The sequence below is a fragment of the Triplophysa dalaica genome, chromosome 3 (genome assembly GCF_015846415.1).
Source record: "Triplophysa dalaica isolate WHDGS20190420 chromosome 3, ASM1584641v1, whole genome shotgun sequence".
NCBI lineage: Eukaryota > Metazoa > Chordata > Actinopteri > Cypriniformes > Nemacheilidae > Triplophysa > Triplophysa dalaica.
In genome coordinates, this window is record NC_079544.1 from 10507511 (window position 1) to 10526066 (window position 18556).

Sequence of the window (18556 nt, forward strand, 5' to 3'; positions counted from 1 at the left end):
GGGGCGTTCTGCCACCCGCCTCCCCACTCCATATTAGCAGCGGCAGCGTTATGTGTCGTGTTCACCCCAGACGGACAGATCTCTGCCTTGAGCTCGGCTCTACCCCTACTTTTACAACAACACAAGACCTTAACCATGGGACTCCAAGCATCTCCCGGCCACTCTGAGCATCGCGCCCCAAATAAAGCGCTTTTCACTTGAGACGGAAACACAAGACTTGTTTTTTGGGACTGACTCACCTCCCCTTCCCCACAGAGTTTGATTCAAAAGAGTTCACAACCAAGATGGCCGCCGATTCCATGCAGGTAGGAAAAGTTTTTTATTTTATGAAATATTGATGTAAAGTGCACGCCAGATTCTTAAAGTGTGCGCCTGGACCTTTAGGTTTTATACGCATTATCTGCGCCATACGCGCAAAGCTCTGCTCTCGGTGTCTATACTAGTTCTGCATTAGGGAGAAGCTGCTGGTCCTTCCGCCGCAGAGCTCATGACATGGGAAAACGGAATGGGGGCCTCAAAACACTTATGACAATAGTCTGGAAGATGTATTTACCCCGTTTGGGTGTAGTAGTGTCTCTATATAAGAACCCGATCTATGCGAGTTTTCACAAAGCAAACACACATTTTTGATGGGACAAACAAACGTAACATATGTCGGAACTTTCGCAGACATTATTTGCGGATGCAGTATTTGAATCCATATAGCGTGAAACCTTCTTGTTGTTTACTGGGAAGTTAAGAATTTATGTAGAGATTTGGGTTTCATTGCTAAGTTCTTTTCGTTCATTTTTGTTCAGTCTTATTAATATAAACTAGTCATCAAGAAGAACAGCAAGTGTTTAAAACGTACACATTTGCTTTAACAGTTAACACCCAGAGTGGTCAAATAAACTAAACTTAGTTGTAAATAAACTGTTCTTTCTGTTTAAGAAATGGTTTCATGCTTTCTATTGTTCTTGGTTCTTGTCTCACTGCAATGAGATGTCATAGCAGTGCTATGAAATAAGACTTTCTTGTCAAAGTGGATATTTATTAGAGTCATATGCAGACAGATGTCATTTTGCTCAGGTCGTTGTGAGATTTGTCAATGTGCAAGTTATTGTTAACCCCTAAATGATCAAAAAACATATTCTTAATAGTCCTTAAACTTGTGTTGTATCAGTTGCTTGTTTTTCTTCTTTGCCCATTTTTGTTGTTTTGAACAGCACAAGTGAGGAAGAGATAAGATGTAACTGGCTTTTCCTATAGATAATACCTTATGTAGGAAATAAGTTTCCTGACCTTCAGCTGACCCATGAGTCACACTTGCATGTTCAACCCGAGTGTCAAAACATTTACGTCAGTTATTTTTATTTTAGTTTCTTTGCACATGGTAGAATTTCATAGGCTCACGTGGATGTAAACAAGATCGTCACCAGAGAGACGGGTTCAGAAGATTCACAACATTTGCACTTTTTTTAATGAACACAGCAGACTAGAGTGTTCCTTTATTTACATTGATTTCTGAAATATCGTGTAAGAATTTGTGAATTCAGATCTGTTTTGCATGTATGGTTGTCTGTGAGTTGTTGAAGAACCTCGCCCCAGACCTGAACGAGCACATTCTGCTGAAAGTTTTTGAGGGGAAAGATCTGCCTTGTTTTCAGCTTATTTTGGGGTAGACTTTCCCCTGGAGGATAAGAGGACCTGTGCTTGTCTCATGTTGTCTGTGAGCTGGTGAAGAGCTGTCTAAGCAGGATTTGGCTCACCCACTCAAACCAGTTATCCTCCCTGCTGATGTCAGTGATATGTGGTTACTTTATGTGTTTGTTTATCTGTGTGCGTATGCATGAGGACATGCTTATGAGCTTAGTGTGCAGGATGCAGTTGAGGAAAGTGAATGCAATCTAATGACTCGTACTACTGCAGGTGATAATTATGCCATATGAGGGAATTTTCTTTCAGGAGATGAGATAATATAAAGCCATTGTTGGATTTGTCAGCAAGTCCTTATCGCAAAATAAACCATGATTAAGTGATTGTGTCTTACCCTTGTATCATCTTGAAGGGTTTACTTAACGATAATGAGAGGCTGACTGTAAGCGATCATTTTTATTGGACATCTATCAAGTAAATAAGTGGACTTGAAATGTTGCTAAATTGTTATTTTCAAGCAGCAATCTGTAACTTTTTGTTGTTGTTGATGTGAAAGTAAACAAAAAACAATTATTGAGCAATTATCCAAAAAACTCTGAATCATATTAGTAAGCTTATACTAATGATGTATTTTTAGCTGTTTTTACGATTTTGTGGGAAATGTCAATTCAACGTCATTTGAATTCAACCCATGTAAAGATAAGTTACTGGTAATTTTATGTTTCAGACAAAGATGGTGATATGCAATAGAGGAAAAAAATACATATTAAAGCTTTAAGTTTAAATTATTTGATTTGTTAAAAACAATATTTTCAGATGCGCATCATTGATTATACATGTTTTTAACAGAAAATAAGTGAACTATTATTCGTGACTAATCGTATGCAAAGAAAAGTTTTTCTTAACATACTTTTATGTGTGCACTGTGTAAAATATTTATTTATATATATATAAACACAAACAAAAGAAATAAGAAAATATTTCACCGAAGTGTGTAAGTTCACCCAAAAATGAAAATTCTTTCTTCGTTTACTCACCCACAAGTTGTTCTAAATCTGTTTACATTTGTTCTCATGAACACAGAGAAAGATATTTGGAAGAATGTTGGCAATTTTATGACTGGGACATTATTGAGCACCATACATAAAAAAAATGTGTTTCTGTTGAACACAAAATTAGATACTTGAAGAATATAGGAAAGCAAACAGTTCTGAGGCACCTTTGACCATCCTTTTTCACTCTACACAAACGAATGCAACTCTACAGACCCTCATTTTTCACACTATGGAAGTCAATGATGTCCCAGAACTGAACATTGCTAACATTCTTCTAAATATCATCCTTAGTGGTTTTATACAGGTTTGAAACAACTTGAGGGTAAGTAAATGCACACAGAAATGTCCTTTTTGGGTGAACCTTCCCTTTAAATAAATGCATTTAAATTGAATTGTCTGTGCACTAAATTGTCGATATGGTTGTTTATTTTGTGCAGGGTCACATGGTTTCGGAGCGGCTGGGCCTGGGGCACAACCTTGACCTGTCTGATACCATGGTGCAGCAGAAGCTGGACGAAATCAAGGAGCAGATCAAGAGGGAGATCCGCAAAGAGCTGAAAATCAAAGAGGGCGTGGAGAACCTAAGAAAGGTCACCACGGAAAAAAAGAGACTGGCTTATGTTGATAATATGCTCAAAAAGTCCAACAAGAAGTTAGAAGAGCTGCATCAAGAGCTGCAGGAACTCAACGCACACATCGTGGTAAAGGATCCAGAGGATCTTCTTTTAGGTATGAACAAAACTGCTGTCAGAAAACTACTTCAACCATACAGATACATACATACATACAAATGGGAGTCATCATGGCAACACCCACTTGTTATTTAAAAAAAAAGTGGAATGAATTTATTAGACTAAATCCTAAAGGGCATTAATGGTATAACAGATGTAGCCATTCATAAAGCTGTAGTATAGAGGGGTTACAGAACACTTGCCTGATATTTGATGTGCAGAAACATCTTTTAGAATATTTCATGGTGAACTCCATTTGCCATCTTGCCTTAATAGGCGCATTCTCATACACACTGTATCAAACGTGCCCTGGCATGAAAAGCATATCTTATGAGAATGGGCTTTTGTTTGGTGACACAGCAGTAGAGGAATGTGCGCTGCGTGTCACACCTCTGTGTCGACCTCATCTGTCCGTCTCCGCTGATCAGAAATCAGCAGATCTTCTTGTAGACACTTTCTGTTTCTCCATGATGACAGTGGAGTGGGTGAGGCTGCTTCATGCTGAAATCCTGCAGTGACCCGGGTGAAGCCCTTTGTTTTGGATGGGCCCTCCCAAGTGTGTATTTTGCATGCTAGCTGTACCATTATGGAAGATTATTACTTATTTCCTAGAGTTAAAGGGAAAGATCTCCCAAAAATAAAATCTTTTATCATTTACTCACCCTCATGTCATTTAAAAGCTGACTTTCTTTCTTCTGCAGTATACAAAAGATATTTTGAAGAATGTTGGTAAGCCAAACTTTGGCCCCAATTGTCTTCTTGAATGGACAAAATTGAAACCTTTTATGAAATGTTCAACAGAGGAAAGAGTCATTTACAGGTTTTGAAGGAGATTATGGTGAATAAATGATGTGTTGGAGTCTCAAAATATCTTGTGTATGCCCAAATCAGAAACTGGAGAACAAGGTTGTTTTTCGCAAAGCATTAACTTTTGAACACATAGGTTATGCTGCTAGCTAACTTAGTTAGTTATACAATTAGCAGTTAACTAGAAAAGGATCAAGGAAACTGTTGGTCATCTCCTTTTCTTTAGTTGTCACAAGTACATTAATATAAAGGGAGAGGGAACATGGAGAAGGCACCTTGTGTCAGGTTTGTGTTCAAGTAAATACAATACAAGTACACGGAGTCATCTATAGATGTATACGCTCTCAGTTTATCTTTACTATACACGCTTGGTTTCTCTGTCTGGTAGGTGTAGATGTCAGGCCACTTAACTGGAGGTAATCCTGTCAGTTCGTCCCTGGATCCATTGAGTGAGCGTGTTCAGAGGTGGGCCAGGTTCCTTGCGTTAAAGTTAACTTTTTCAAAAACAATCGCGCTCCTAGACCGTGAGGGACCTTACATGTTAAAAAATTACCAAACGTGCTATATTAGTAATGTGGTCAGGGGAATCTTTCTAAGCTCCGCCCACAAAAATGTGTCACAATATTTACGAACAGAAAAGGCGGCTACAAGACACGAAAATTAACTTACGTACTCATGTGCTTTGTGACAGCTGTCGTCTTTGCGAGTGCACGCTCATGTCAGAACCCACTACACATAATCAACACATCTTTTTTATCGGCAAAGCATATGGGATAATTTTTTATATCGGGCGATGCCGATATTTAATATATAAGCCAAGATCGGCCAGTAATGTCAGCGTGCCGATAATATCGTGCATCTCAAGTTTGTAATTGTTTGTCTGATGAGTCGTTGGCCTTGAATCTACGTTGAGCACATCTGAGGTCTGTTTGTAATAGATTGGCAGTACCTGCTGTGGGTGCTGTTCCCTTACCCTGCACAATCTGTTTATAATAACCACAACTGAGGCATCTGTATTTATGCCTTACGTCGTTATGTGACTCAGAAATGTACAGGTGCTTAACCAAAGACAGTTTTTCTCATTAATATGTGCTTCACATATTGAGGTGCTTTGATAAAGATGCATTAATAACAGTCTGCCTTCTTCCTTCCACAGTCAACCTCAAACCAATGAAACTACAAAGCAGAGAAGCCATATAAAGTTTTTGTTTGAAGCAATTTTTTGTAGATTCAGGGGTGTTAAACGATTAATTGTGATAATACACAATAAAAGTTTACATAATATATGTCTGTGTATATTGTGCATATTCATTTTGTATTTATAAACCAACACATAGATGTATATATTTAAGAAAAATATAAACATCAAAATTACTAAATGTTCTTTATAAATAATTTAAATTGTATATAAATATATTCATGCAAATATTTCATAAACGCGTGTGTACGTGTTTATAAATACAAAATAAATGGCCACAGTACACAGACATATATGATGTAAACACAAACTTTTTGTCTGGATGTGATAAACTTTTCAATCAATCAGAAAGAATTAAGTCAAGAATCATGATACATCTCTTATTTTGTACCTTGTCTAGTTTAGTCACATAAAATCGCTGATTTGCTCTTGTATGTTGGGTATGTATTTGTAAGTGTTAATTGGATACTTTTTAACACATTTTCCCAGAATGCCAGCTTACGTTGGACAGCCCTAAAAGTGAAGCTCGAACATGCACTAGCAGCAGCAGACTAGCTGCCTTGAAAAAACAGAATGACATCGAATTGAAGGTGAAGCAGGGGGCCGAGAACATGATCCAGATGTATTCAAACAGCTCCACTAAGGTAATCTACTATTTGGTTTTATTTAATGACACTTTCCGCTTAAAGAGTTTTTTTACTGGTGATGTCGAATCCAGGTTTCGGTTGTTTACGAAGCACAGGAGAGAAGGCTGACTGTAAGAGGAACCCTTTTGGCCTGCAACTCGCAGATGTGCAGTTTTCAACACCATTTCAAGAAATAGTTAGCACAAAAGTTACTTTTTTGGTTATTTTTTCCGGCAAATGAGGCAGGCGTGTAGTAAGTTCAGGTGCCAAACACAGCATTTTTCATTTTGTACCAGTAGAATGCCGTCTCCTCTGCGCGGGAGCTTTCGTCACCATCATTTGCCGGAAAAACAAGCCCCTGGTTCACGTGAAGCAGAGGGATAACAGAAGCTAAACATTAACGTTAATAGCGTTCTCAAGATGGACATTTCTCTTAAACAAATGCACCGATTTGCTTCAGAAGACCATGTTAAGACAACGGTGTCGAGTCAAGCCGTTCTTTTATCGATGAATGCACTTTTTCCCCCATTCACTCCCATTCTACCGCTTGAAAAAAAAGGATATGTGGTATTATAACTCGGACTACATTATTCTTCAAGAAGGACATATTCAGTCAGGTTGCCTTGAGTGTGAGTAAAACATGGGGAAATGTTGTTTTGTCTCTGAAATACCGCTTTAAGTTTAAAGGACTGATGATTTCAAGCCCAATGATGTCCTTCAGGCCCGAGCAAACAGGTCTGTGGATGACGCAGTAAACATGGGACTGCATTACATCCTACAACACCTAGAGTGACCAGGGACTTGCATCAGGATCCTGTTTCTAGACTCTAGCTCGGCCTTCAAAACCATAATCCCAGACCCCCTTCTGCCCAAGTTGATTATTAACTTCCAGTCGAACAGGCAGAAGCTAGTGAGGTTGGGAAAAGTTACATCCCGCACATGTACCATCTGCACCGGAGCTCCTCAAGGATGTGTTCTTTCTCCACTGCTACTTTCACTCTACACAAACGAATGCACCTCTACAGACCCTTCTGTCAAACTCTTTTTGAAGATGACACCAGTCATTGGCCTTATTCAAGACTGTGATGAATCTGCTTACAGAAAGGAGGTTGCTCAGCTGGCTGCCCAGTTCTACTCAGCGGTCATCAAATCTGTTCTGTGCACTTCAATAACTGTTTGGTATGGCTCGGTCACCAAATCAGACCTACAAAGACTACAACGGACCGTTCGTAGTGCTGAGAAGATTATTGGTGCTCCTTTGCCCACACTTCAGGACCTGTACGAATCAGAGTGAAAAACAGGACAGGCAAAATCATCATTGACTCCGCACAACCAGCACACAAACTTTTTGAACTGTTGCCCTCTGGCCAGCGCTTCAGAGCACCAAACACCAGGACTTCCAGACACGGAAGTAGCTTCATCCCCCAGGCAGTCTCCCTCCAGAACAGATAACTGCTCCTTTAGAGCAATATTCCACTTTCACTTCTCCTATAGTGCCTTACTAAATGTTCATTTTATTTTTACATGTATATAACACTACCTCTACTTACAACATTATCCATTTGCAGAACTGTACCTACAATCTGTTAATATGTATATTCTACTATATAAAGTCGTGGCGAAAAGTTTTGAGAATGACACAAATATTAATTTTCACAAAGTCTGCTGCCTTGGTTTTTATGATGGTGAATTGCATATACTCCAGAATGTTATGAAGAGTGATCAGATGAATAGAATTGTATTGTGAAATACCTCTTTGCCATGAAAATGAACTTAGTTAAACATGTACAATCCATTTCAACCCTGCCACAAAAAGACCAGCTGACATCATGTCAGTGATTCTCTGGTTAACACAGCTGAGAGTGTTGACAAGGACAAGTCTGGAGATCACTCTGTAAGGCTGATTGAAATAGAATAACAGACTGGAAGCTTTAAAAGGAGAAGGTGTTGGAAATCATTGTACTTCCTCTGTTAAACATGGTTACCTGCAAGGAAACAAGTGCAGTCATCATTGCGTTGCACAAAAGGGATTCACAGGCAAGGCTATTGCTGCTAGTAAGATTACACATACATCAACCATTTATCGGATTATCAGAAACTTCAAGGAGAGAGGTTCAATTGTTGTGACGAAGTCTTAAGGGTGCCCAAAAAAGTCCATCAAGCGCCAGGACCGCCAAAATCAGTCCTGTGTCATGCCAACAGTAAAGCATCCTGAGATCATCCATGTCACTTTGGGGTTGCTTCTCAGCCAAGGGAATGGGTTCACTCACAATTTTGACTAAGAACACAGCCATAAACAATGTATTGTACAAAAACATCCTCAGAGAGCAACTTCTCCCAACCATCCAAGAACAGTTTGGTGATGAACAATGCCTTTTTCAGTTTAATGGAGCACCTTGCCATAAGGCAAAAGTAATAACTAAGTGGCTCGGGACCAAAACATCAACATTTGGAAACTCCCCAGACCTTAATCCCATTGAGAACTTGTGGTCAATCCTTAAGCGAAACAAAACCTACAAATTCTGGCAAACTCCAAGCATTGATTATGCAAGAATGGGCCACCAGTGAGGATGTGGCCCAGAAGTTGATTGACTGCATCTGCATGCCCGCAAAGACTATTAAGTTTTTGCGTAAACTTAATGGGATTGTCAAATAAAGCCTTTGCCACTTATGAAATGCTTGTAATTAAACTTCAGTATACCAATCTAACATCTGACACATCTTAAGCAGTAGACTTAGTGAAAATGATTATTTGTGTCATTCTCAAAACTTTTGGCCACGACTTTACTACTCTGTACAATGTCTCTTATATGTTATTATACCCCATATTCTGTACAATATCTTTTATTTTATATATGCATATTCTAGAATCTTTTAAATCTTATTATATTGTATTGTCATTGTGTTGAATATCTGTAGTAGAAGCTTCCAACACCAAAAAAATTCCTTGTGTGTGCAAGCACACTTGGCAATAAAGCTCTTCTGATTTTCATTTTGGTCATTCAGGTAAACTGTCCCTTTAAGACACACAATACTTAGACTTGCCATTTTTTTGTCCTTAATCTGATCTTAATAGATCAGATTAATAGATCTTAATAGATCTTAATCTGCATTAAAAATACAGTAGTTTTTCATTTATAAGTTAAACAGTACACACTTCCGTTTATTAAAGCTACCTCAAATTGAATGACCTCAATGTCAGAATGCAGTTCTTGTAACGTTCATGATAGGTTTGGCCAGAAGAGCGTCCCTGACTGCTGCTCACAGACACACTTATCATGACAGGAGCACAGGTCTGCCCTGTGGGAAATTAAGTATTTGCTAATGTCAACCAGGAAATGACTTGTAAACACATGCATATATTACCAAGGGTCTGGAAAAAAGATTATACTGTAGCAATAAAACATTTCCAGTCAGCGGACATAATAAAATCTGTGTTTGTGTGTTTGCAAACTTTTATGACACTGATGCTATTTGTTAACACTGTTGTTGTCATTGCTTCACAGGACAGAAAACTTCTTGCAACAGCACAGCAGATGCTTCAAGACAGCAAAACCAAGATCGAGTTTATCAGAATGCAGATCCTGAAAGCCAGCCAAACCAGCGAGCTCAGCTTTGACAACAAGGATGTTATTGGTAACATCATTACTATATTTAATATACACTACATGGGCAACAGCATGCAGACAAACCTTCACATACCAATTAAAGGTGCAGTCTGTAACAATTTTGCAGTAAAATATCCAAAAACCACTAAGCTAGTGTTATATATTTATATTTAGAGTACTTACAATATCTCAAATGTTTCCAACTTCTTGTAAACCGTGAGAAAATCACCATTCTAAACCTATCACTGGGCTGTGCAGTCGCCTTTCAACGGCGTCATATATGCGCTCCCCTTTGTTTCCGACTTTACTGACGTAGAAACCGCATGATAACAGTGTCGTGGACAAATCTGACAAAAATCAAGCATACAAAGTCACTGTATATTACAGTGAGCCATACATTTGTGTTTGTCTCTTTAAGTATATATCAGTGAGCTGTATTGCCACTGTTATCTTGATTACATTATATTTGCAATGTTAAGGTCACATCGATTGAGACATATCTGTAGTGTATACTTATTTCTCTGGTGGTGTTTATACAGCCAAGCCCATCATCAGTCCACTGGACCTGCGGGTGGAGGAGCTCTGCCATCACACACGGATAGAGTATGCCGTGGCGGAGGGAGCCAAAAATGTCATGAAGCTGCTAGGGTCCGGCAAACTGGCTGAGAAGAGAGCTCACTCTGAGGTATCTTCAAGTGTATTATCATCTAATATAGCCATTGGACTTTTTTTTGAATTCCTATTAAATATTTTACTGCTGTAATTCAGGCTCAAGCCAGATTCAATGAATCCAGTCAGAAGTTGGATCTGTTGAAGTATTCCCTGGAGCAAAGACTCAACGAGCTTCCTAAGAACCACCCTAAGAGCAGTCTGATCATGGAGGAGTTATCTCTCATGTCATCTCCTGCCCTCAGTCCCCGACAGAGTTTTGTATCCATTCAGAACCAGCACAGCACTGTGAAGAACCAGTACAGCACCAAGCCAGCTGCACTCACAGGTGACCAACACAAATTCAGATTCACTCTATGGTACTTCAAGATGTATTCTGCTATATGTTGGTGCAACATAAACAGAACTTTGCAACGTAGATTTGAATATACTGTACATTAACATCAGATTTATTTCCCATAATCAAAGTGTCCCATAGCAAAAATGACTCATGTCACCTTTAAGCGTTAAATAGAGTTTTAAATGCTGTAAATACACAGATCTAATCATGTGTTTCTTGTACGACAAAATAGGCAAGCTAGAGGTTCGACTCATGGGATGTCAGGACCTGTTAGAAAATGTTCCCGGTCGGTCCAAAGCAACGTCGGTGCCACTGCCAGGCTGGAGTCCCAGTGAAACACGCTCATCGTTCATGAGTCGTGGGAACCGCAGCAGGGGAACCAGCGTTCGAAATCTCTCCAAGAACGACGACTTGTCCAGTTGAGTGACTTTCGACAGATTTTTCGTAATTATTGAAGCAAAGTGTTATGGGAATTGAGGAATTGAATTGTTTTCGTCTCCAGATGAGATTAGTGCTGTTCTGAAGCTCGACAACACAGTTGTTGGACAGACCACTTGGAAACCTGTCAGTAACCAGTCGTGGGATCAGAAGCTTACATTAGAGCTTGACAGGGTAAGCTATGGACTTTCTCACTGTAAATGATGTTTATTTACATGTGTTAAATTCATAGCAGTGCTGTAATGTGTTGTTGTAAATATTTGTGTGTACTGTAGTCACGGGAGCTGGAGATCTCAGTGTATTGGAGAGATTGGCGCTCTCTTTGTGCAGTGAAGTTTCTCAGACTGGAGGACTTCCTGGACAACCAGCGCCATGGAATGTGCCTTTACCTTGAGCCACAAGGGACTCTGTTTGCAGAGGTAACTTTACAATGTTGTCTCTCACCGATCAATACTTCCCCCACAAAGAGGCCTCTCATTGTCAGCCTAGAGTACTGAGAGAAAATCACACTGGAATCTTTACGCTCACTGGCCCTTAAACCCTCTGGCGGGTTTTCCCGTCCTTGCTTCTTCAGAGCAACTGGGCCCTAGTGTGGTTTCATTAGTTTGTTAGCTTGATCTGAAAGCCGTTTCTGTATTACAGGTGACCTTTTTCAATCCTGTCATTGAGCGGAGAACCAAACTCCAGAGACAGAAGAAGATTTTTTCAAAGCAACAAGGTGAAGCATTTCTGAAATGATGCTTATGACTTCTGAAAGCAGTTTGTGTGGTTTGTATCTGCCTAAACAAAACTATTAGATCTTTTCTAAATATTAGGAGTGTAACAATGCACAATGCAAGTTTACTGTGTTTATCTGATATATCATTTTGGAAATAACTTATTCAAAAAAATAATGATTCATCCAAAATGATAATAAAATAACAAATGAACATTTGACAACATTTGGGTTTTAAGTGAACTACGGCTGTCAAAAGATTAATCAGGATTAATCCGTTCCAAAATAGAAGTGTTTGTTTACATAAAATTTGTGTGTACTGTGTATAATAATCAAGTATACATAAATATTTTTTGAGAAAAGTTATACATTTATATACAATATAAATTATATATATATATAAAAATGTATATTCATGTGTAAGTACTTCTTAAATATATACATATGTGTGTCTTTGTATATACACGATTATTATGAAAACTTATATAACACTTATTTTGCAAACGATTAATCGTTTGACAGGCCTAAACTGAACCCTCTATATGTAAATTAATATAAATGAAATGGGTCTCTTGCTTTAAAATACAACTGAATTTCAAGATTTCATTAATGAAATAAGAAAAACTAACACCTAAGAAAAACCTTCTTTAAGCAGTGAAAGCAAAAAAATACTTCTATAAATATGTATTGGTTAAAAAAACAATAAATGTTGATGCTGGTCATGTGTTGCCAGCTCAACCAATAGGATTAAACGTGTCATATAGCAAAACAATCACCATGGCTCTTTTTTTTATCATGATGTGATATCACAATATTATTTAAACCCTAACAAATACATTTTTCATTTACTTTTTCATGATTTTCATGTATTGTAAATGAAGTAGCCATACATAGGTATTGTATAGACTGTTTCATCTTAACAACATAAACAAACGATACTGAGCATGCGCACTATTGTGTGACCCCAACTTGACTTCCGGTTAGACATTCACAAAGAATAGATTGCCTGTAGATTATTCCTGATAACAATCAAAAGAGAGAAACCGAGAAAAAACGTTACTTGGCTAAACTTGTCTCTCCAATATTTTGAATTTAGACTCTGATACCAAACTCAACCGTCAATCTACTATACGGTTTCTTTAAAAGTGACCAAACTACAGGACCCATTCAACAAATTGTTTATTTCATAAAATGAACACGCAACAAAATTCAACATATTGTTTATTTAATACAGTTATTATGCAGTAAAATAATAATACAAATGTATTATTTTTGTATTGCTTGAACTCCGACTGACCCCCTCCTCCACCTTCATGAGACATTGCAGTGTAGTTTAAGTAGATGGTCTTTTTGGACTGGCAAAGGACTTTTTGAGTTACACTATGATTACGCAGTACTTGAAACTTGTGTATTTCAAAACTAGATTAATTTTGCTCCTAAAACCAGATGTTAACTTTTAAAATTGCTATTAAAGTGGATGACTTCAACATAAATATCTTTATAGGAAACCCAATAGATGCATTACTTTCTATCATAGGCAGACTGCTTGCAGTAGAGTAAAATTCACCGGGCTTTAGGCCCAGATCTGCACCTGTGTCGGATCTGACAATTTTCTTTGTGAAACACCATTTGGTTAAAGTTACAGTATTTGTATTTAGCCTCTTGTTTATGTTACCCTGGTCTGTAAGTGATGTGGTTTGTAGGGGTGTGTTGAATGTGTTTCCTCTTCCCTCTTGGTTTGATGATCTGATGGCTGCTCTCATGTCTGTAGGGAGATCATTTCTGCGGGCTCCTCAGATGAGCATTGGAACCTGGGGCCGACTAGTGAGGAGGGCCATCCCCTCTCCAAACAACTCATTTAGTCCTCACGTAGCAGAGTTGGTGGCTGAGACTGGACACAGCAGTTATCCAGGAACCCCTGCTTTGAGGAGGTATGAATGGACACGGAACACTTAAGTAGATCATTTAAGTAATGTATTTGCTTGTGTCCATACAATGAAAGTCAATTGGGACACAATGCAGTTTGGTTACCAACATTCTTCAGAATATCGTCCTTTGTGTTCTGCAGAAGAAAGAAAGCCATACAGGTTTGAAATGATTTGAGGGGGAATAAATGATGACTTGGCTTATAAACATGTAGTGTAACATGCCTACTGTAAATAATCACACTTGCAAGTTAATGTTTGTCCAGTGAGGGGCTTAATTTAGCTATTATATCCCCTTTGTAGTGACCCAATAGTGACAAAACTGGATTTTGGCATAGACACTACACCAAAGCATTACTCCACTGCTAATATTAGAGAAGCACTGCCCGAAGACAAGATCCCTGGCAAAGACAGAGAACAGGTAACATCTGATACTATCATGTGCTTACTGTACAGGAATCTGTATTGGTTCCATCTGTTTCTGTGTAAAGACTAGGACATTTAAAGACTCTTATACTCTGAGGATATAGATCTGAATCATACATATCATTCATGTTTTTCTCATTTCTTTAAATTGAAAGAAACAGGAAATTGTGGTTGTCCAGCTATCCCTCGGGTTATATAAATACCTGAACTAATTTTGTCCTTTTTTTCACTTCAGGATATCTTGACTACATTTGACTATAGAAATGAACGGAACAGCATCATTGTCCAGTCTAACCTAGAAGAAGTTGTTGAGCATGAGACCCAGCCACTAATATCTGTTCAAAACAAAACCGACATAAGGTGAAAAGGGTTTTTTGTACAGACAAAAACACGCTCAAGGTTTCCTAAAGACTTATTAAGTGTCTTCTTTTCTGTAGGGATGATGAAGAGGATGAAGAACAATTTAATTTCAGTCTGAAAGACTTTAAATGTGTTGCAGTGTTAGGCCGGGGACATTTTGGAAAGGTCAGAATCTGTTTTACATTTATTATTTTTAAGTGCACAAGCTTATATTTGGAACGACCTGCATAGCACCCACAACAACTCTCACATTTTTTTGTTAGTTATCGTCTTCATCACTTGCCTTTTCCCACAGGTATTACTTGCGGAATACAGTATCACAGGTGAAATGTTTGCCATCAAAGCTCTTAAAAAGGGAGATATCGTGGCTCGTGATGAGGTCGAAAGGTATATTTTCTTCCTCTCTGTTTGGAGTGATTGTTTGAGCGCAAGTTTTATCAATTACAACTGTCTTTATTTTCCCAGCTTGATGTGTGAGAAGAGGATATTTGAAACCGTGAACAGCGTTCGTCACCCATTCCTGGTTAATCTTTTCGCATGTTTCCAAACCAAGGAGCATGTGTGTTTTGTAATGGAGTATGCAGCAGGAGGAGATCTGATGATGCACATTCACGCAGATGTGTTTTCAGAGCCACGGGCAACGTAAGTGATGCACACATCAAGACAGCATGAGCAAAGCACTAACCTGATATTTCCATACAAATGTGTATTCCAGCCTTGAGTTTACACTTTCATCTTTTTGTAACATCTGTATTTGTTTGATCATTGCAGGTTTTACGCAGCGTGTGTTGTTTTGGGATTACAGTTTTTACATGAGCACAAGATTGTATACAGGTATAAAAATACAATTTTAGATATCGCTGCTGTCCTTCTGAAACCTTGTATCCTATATTTCGCGATTTTTATTGTTTGCCATAAGTCATTATTTTAAGTCACACTTAATGTTTGTTACTGGGTTTTGCAAATATCTTACCAATGAAAATGATTTTTATAAAACGGTCAGTTCTGGTCCTTGATTCTGATTGGCTGAGACAAGTTCTAAGCCGTTATAAAATAACACGATTTATAATAGCTGACCGCATTACATAACCTAAAGAAAATTTTATTTATTTTATTTTATGAAACCTTGCTACGCATATGGAAGAACCGTTTTATAAAAGCAATAAACCCTGCGAAGCAGTGGCTTACAGTGCATTTTATAACAGCTGCTTCTTGGGGCTTATTGCTTTAAGTGCTTTTCAACTTTAAAAAACGTATTTAAGCATTTTAAAAGTACTGTGTTTTTTCCATTTCCTGAAAAAACGTGAATTTGCACATCTGAGGTTTCGGGAGAACAGCGATGATATGGACAAATTTGGGTTTTATTTTAAATTTTGTCTATTTAGCTAATTCGCATACAAATACATATTTATTTGCAGAGATCTAAAGTTGGATAACTTGCTCCTTGACACAGAGGGATTTGTCAAGATTGCTGATTTTGGTCTTTGCAAAGAAGGTAGGTCAGCTTTTGTTCAGCTGTTTCTGAATACTTTAATACAAGCAGAAGCAATAAATATTTGAACTGTTTAGGAATGGGTTACCAGGACAGAACAAGCACTTTCTGTGGAACTCCAGAGTTTTTGGCTCCAGAGGTTTTAACTGAAACGTCGTACACACGTGCGGTGGACTGGTGGGGGCTTGGTGTGCTCATCTTTGAGATGCTTGTTGGGGAGGTCAGTGCTCATCCACATCTTATTTTTTCTTCTCTCCTCAAAAGCATCATGTAACTTTCACATTAGAGGTTTTATTGCAAGCTTTGATTTGACCAAGTATATTTCCAATGTAACTGAGTGGATTTATGTCTCCACAGTCTCCATTTCCCGGTGATGATGAGGAAGAGGTGTTTGACAGTATTGTGAATGATGAGGTTCGCTACCCAAGATTCCTCTCAACAGAGGCCATTTCTGTTATGAGAAGGGTTGGTAGCAGTATATGTTTTACCCTTTACGTATATATATTTTTTAATACTACAGTATAAGTAGATTCATTTTGAAGCAACATCAATCTTCTTTCTTTCACGTTTGCCCATAGCTGTTAAGGAGGAATCCAGAGCGACGGCTTGGTGCTGGTGAACGTGATGCAGAAGACGTGAAGAAACATCTATTCTTCCGAGTAAGTAAAGGACCTTCTCCTTTAGCTTTCTTAAGATTGTGTCTCTCCTTATATAATTTCTACCTTGTTTTTCCTCCAGAATATGGACTGGGATGGACTTTTAGCAAAGAAAGTGAAGCCACCTTTCGTACCTACAATTCAAAGTTCCAGCGATGTTAGTAACTTTGACGATGAATTTACCTCAGAGGCTCCAGTGCTGACACCTCCCAGAGAACCACGGCACTTAAACCAACAGGAGCAGGACTTGTTTGCGGACTTTGACTATATTGCAGACTGGTGTTAGCAACACCCCCTTCATTCTTTACAGACAAATGCAAAAAAAAATGTGAATTAGACAACTTTAGCCACTTGCAAATGTCATACCCTGTTAGTTTAGGATCCCATTTGCATTTTAAGTCAATGAAGAGACTTCTATTTAAAAAGAACAATTATCTATGATTACCATCTCCTTCACATATGGGCTAATTTATCAGAAAATATTACTGATAGTTATAGACGGCACTGATAATGAAAAATGTCAATGTCAAGAGGTTTTCAACTACGCTGGACTGTCATACTGTACAGAGCTCATTGAATTGTTGAGCCATGTGTTCAAGTACCTCTGCTTTCAAACGCCCCCTAGTGTTCTGGATGTTACGTCCCCATTAGTCTCAGAATTTCTAGCTCAAAGATTTTCATTAGGTGTGCTTCAAGCAAGACCATTGATTTTTATGCTTGTGTATTTTAAGTATTTACAATTTGACTGGTTAAAACGAGTCTGTCAGATGTTGATGTTAATTATTTGTAAAGTATTTTAAAGCCATAGACTGATGAAAGGTACCCATCATCAAATATTTGTACCTCATCAAATTGAATGTAAAATGCACCATCACTACCAAAACAGACATAACCTCTAAATAGTTTTATGCAAATGAGTCTTTTCCCCACTTGTATAGTATTAATCCAAATGACTCTTTATGGTCAAGCTGCAGTGAAAACTACAATTTTTAAATAGTTGTATGATTATTGCACAGTGATGAAGAAGCATGTTTTAGTTACGAGACTTAGAAGGGACAGTTCACCCAGAAATCACATTTACTTTGTAATTCACTGTAATTTCCAAACCGGTATGACTCGTGAAGATATTTTGGTTTCACTGACTTCCATAGTATGGACACAAAACCACTGACATTTCTCAAAGTATCTTCTTTTGTGTCATATACAGGTGAGTGACGTGTGAAAAAAGGCCCCGTCTACATAAACACTTATATTTAAAAAGAAACTCTGCCTTTTCTATGTGGTTCGGCCATTCGTCCACAAGCAAAAGCAGTATTAGGTCACGAAAACGTAACCTTCTTCATAACTACTTGCCCTGGGTGAGAATTAGTTAAAAAATATAACACTGAATTCGGAATTGCTTCTGGACCAGTGTTTACATATGAAGTGGTCTATAAATATAGCCATGTATGTGTGTGTGGAACTGTCCCTTTAAGCTTTTTTTGTGACAGGCAATCATGTTACCTCATTAGTTGATTTAGGGCTATTTGTGGCTGACAACCAGTGGAAAAAGGCATAAACGACTGGATCATTGCAAAACACCAAATATTAAAATGAAATACTAACAACTAGACATTCTAACCTGTCTAGGTGCTTATTCAGAGCAGAATAATGTAATAAGCCATCCAAATGGAGGGTTGTATGCTACTTACGGTATGGAATGTAGACAACACTACATAGATGTTATCAACCTGAAAGCACTAATTCTTTTCTAAATGATCTGTTTGTTATACCTATGTAAGCATGATGAAATATGACGTTTCAATGGTACACAACCTGAAACTTCAACGTCACGTTTACACAATGGTGTAAATAACCAGTTCTGCTGAAACTGTT

The 18556-nt window shown here is 38.2% G+C and overlaps 1 protein-coding gene across 1 annotated transcript; it reads left to right on the top strand.

Moving 5' to 3' along the window:
- Positions 1-18: 18 nt before the first annotated feature.
- Positions 19-18293, top strand: pkn2a (protein kinase N2a). Its single transcript, XM_056743259.1, has 22 exons — positions 19-305; positions 3128-3419; positions 5916-6070; positions 9559-9688; positions 10200-10345; positions 10429-10657; positions 10902-11087; positions 11172-11281; positions 11383-11526; positions 11750-11825; positions 13594-13753; positions 14051-14168; positions 14409-14533; positions 14611-14698; positions 14829-14920; positions 14999-15175; positions 15305-15367; positions 15952-16028; positions 16103-16245; positions 16383-16490; positions 16604-16684; positions 16764-18293. The coding sequence occupies exons 1-22, from the start codon at positions 285-287 to the stop codon at positions 16965-16967; spliced, it is 2925 nt and encodes a 974-aa protein (XP_056599237.1). The 5' UTR covers positions 19-284; the 3' UTR covers positions 16968-18293.
- Positions 18294-18556: the final 263 nt, after the last annotated feature.

What these genes read in the sequence shown, in the direction of transcription:
- pkn2a (XM_056743259.1), top strand. Translation starts at nt 285, where the DNA reads ATGGCCGCCGATTCCATGCAG. An exon ending in GCCGGGGACATTTTGGAAAG is followed by an intron (nt 14,699 to 14,828) that starts GTCAGAATCTGT and finishes CTTTTCCCACAG; the next exon opens with GTATTACTTGCGGAATACAG. An exon ending in GCTCGTGATGAGGTCGAAAG is followed by an intron (nt 14,921 to 14,998) that starts GTATATTTTCTT and finishes TTATTTTCCCAG; the next exon opens with CTTGATGTGTGAGAAGAGGA.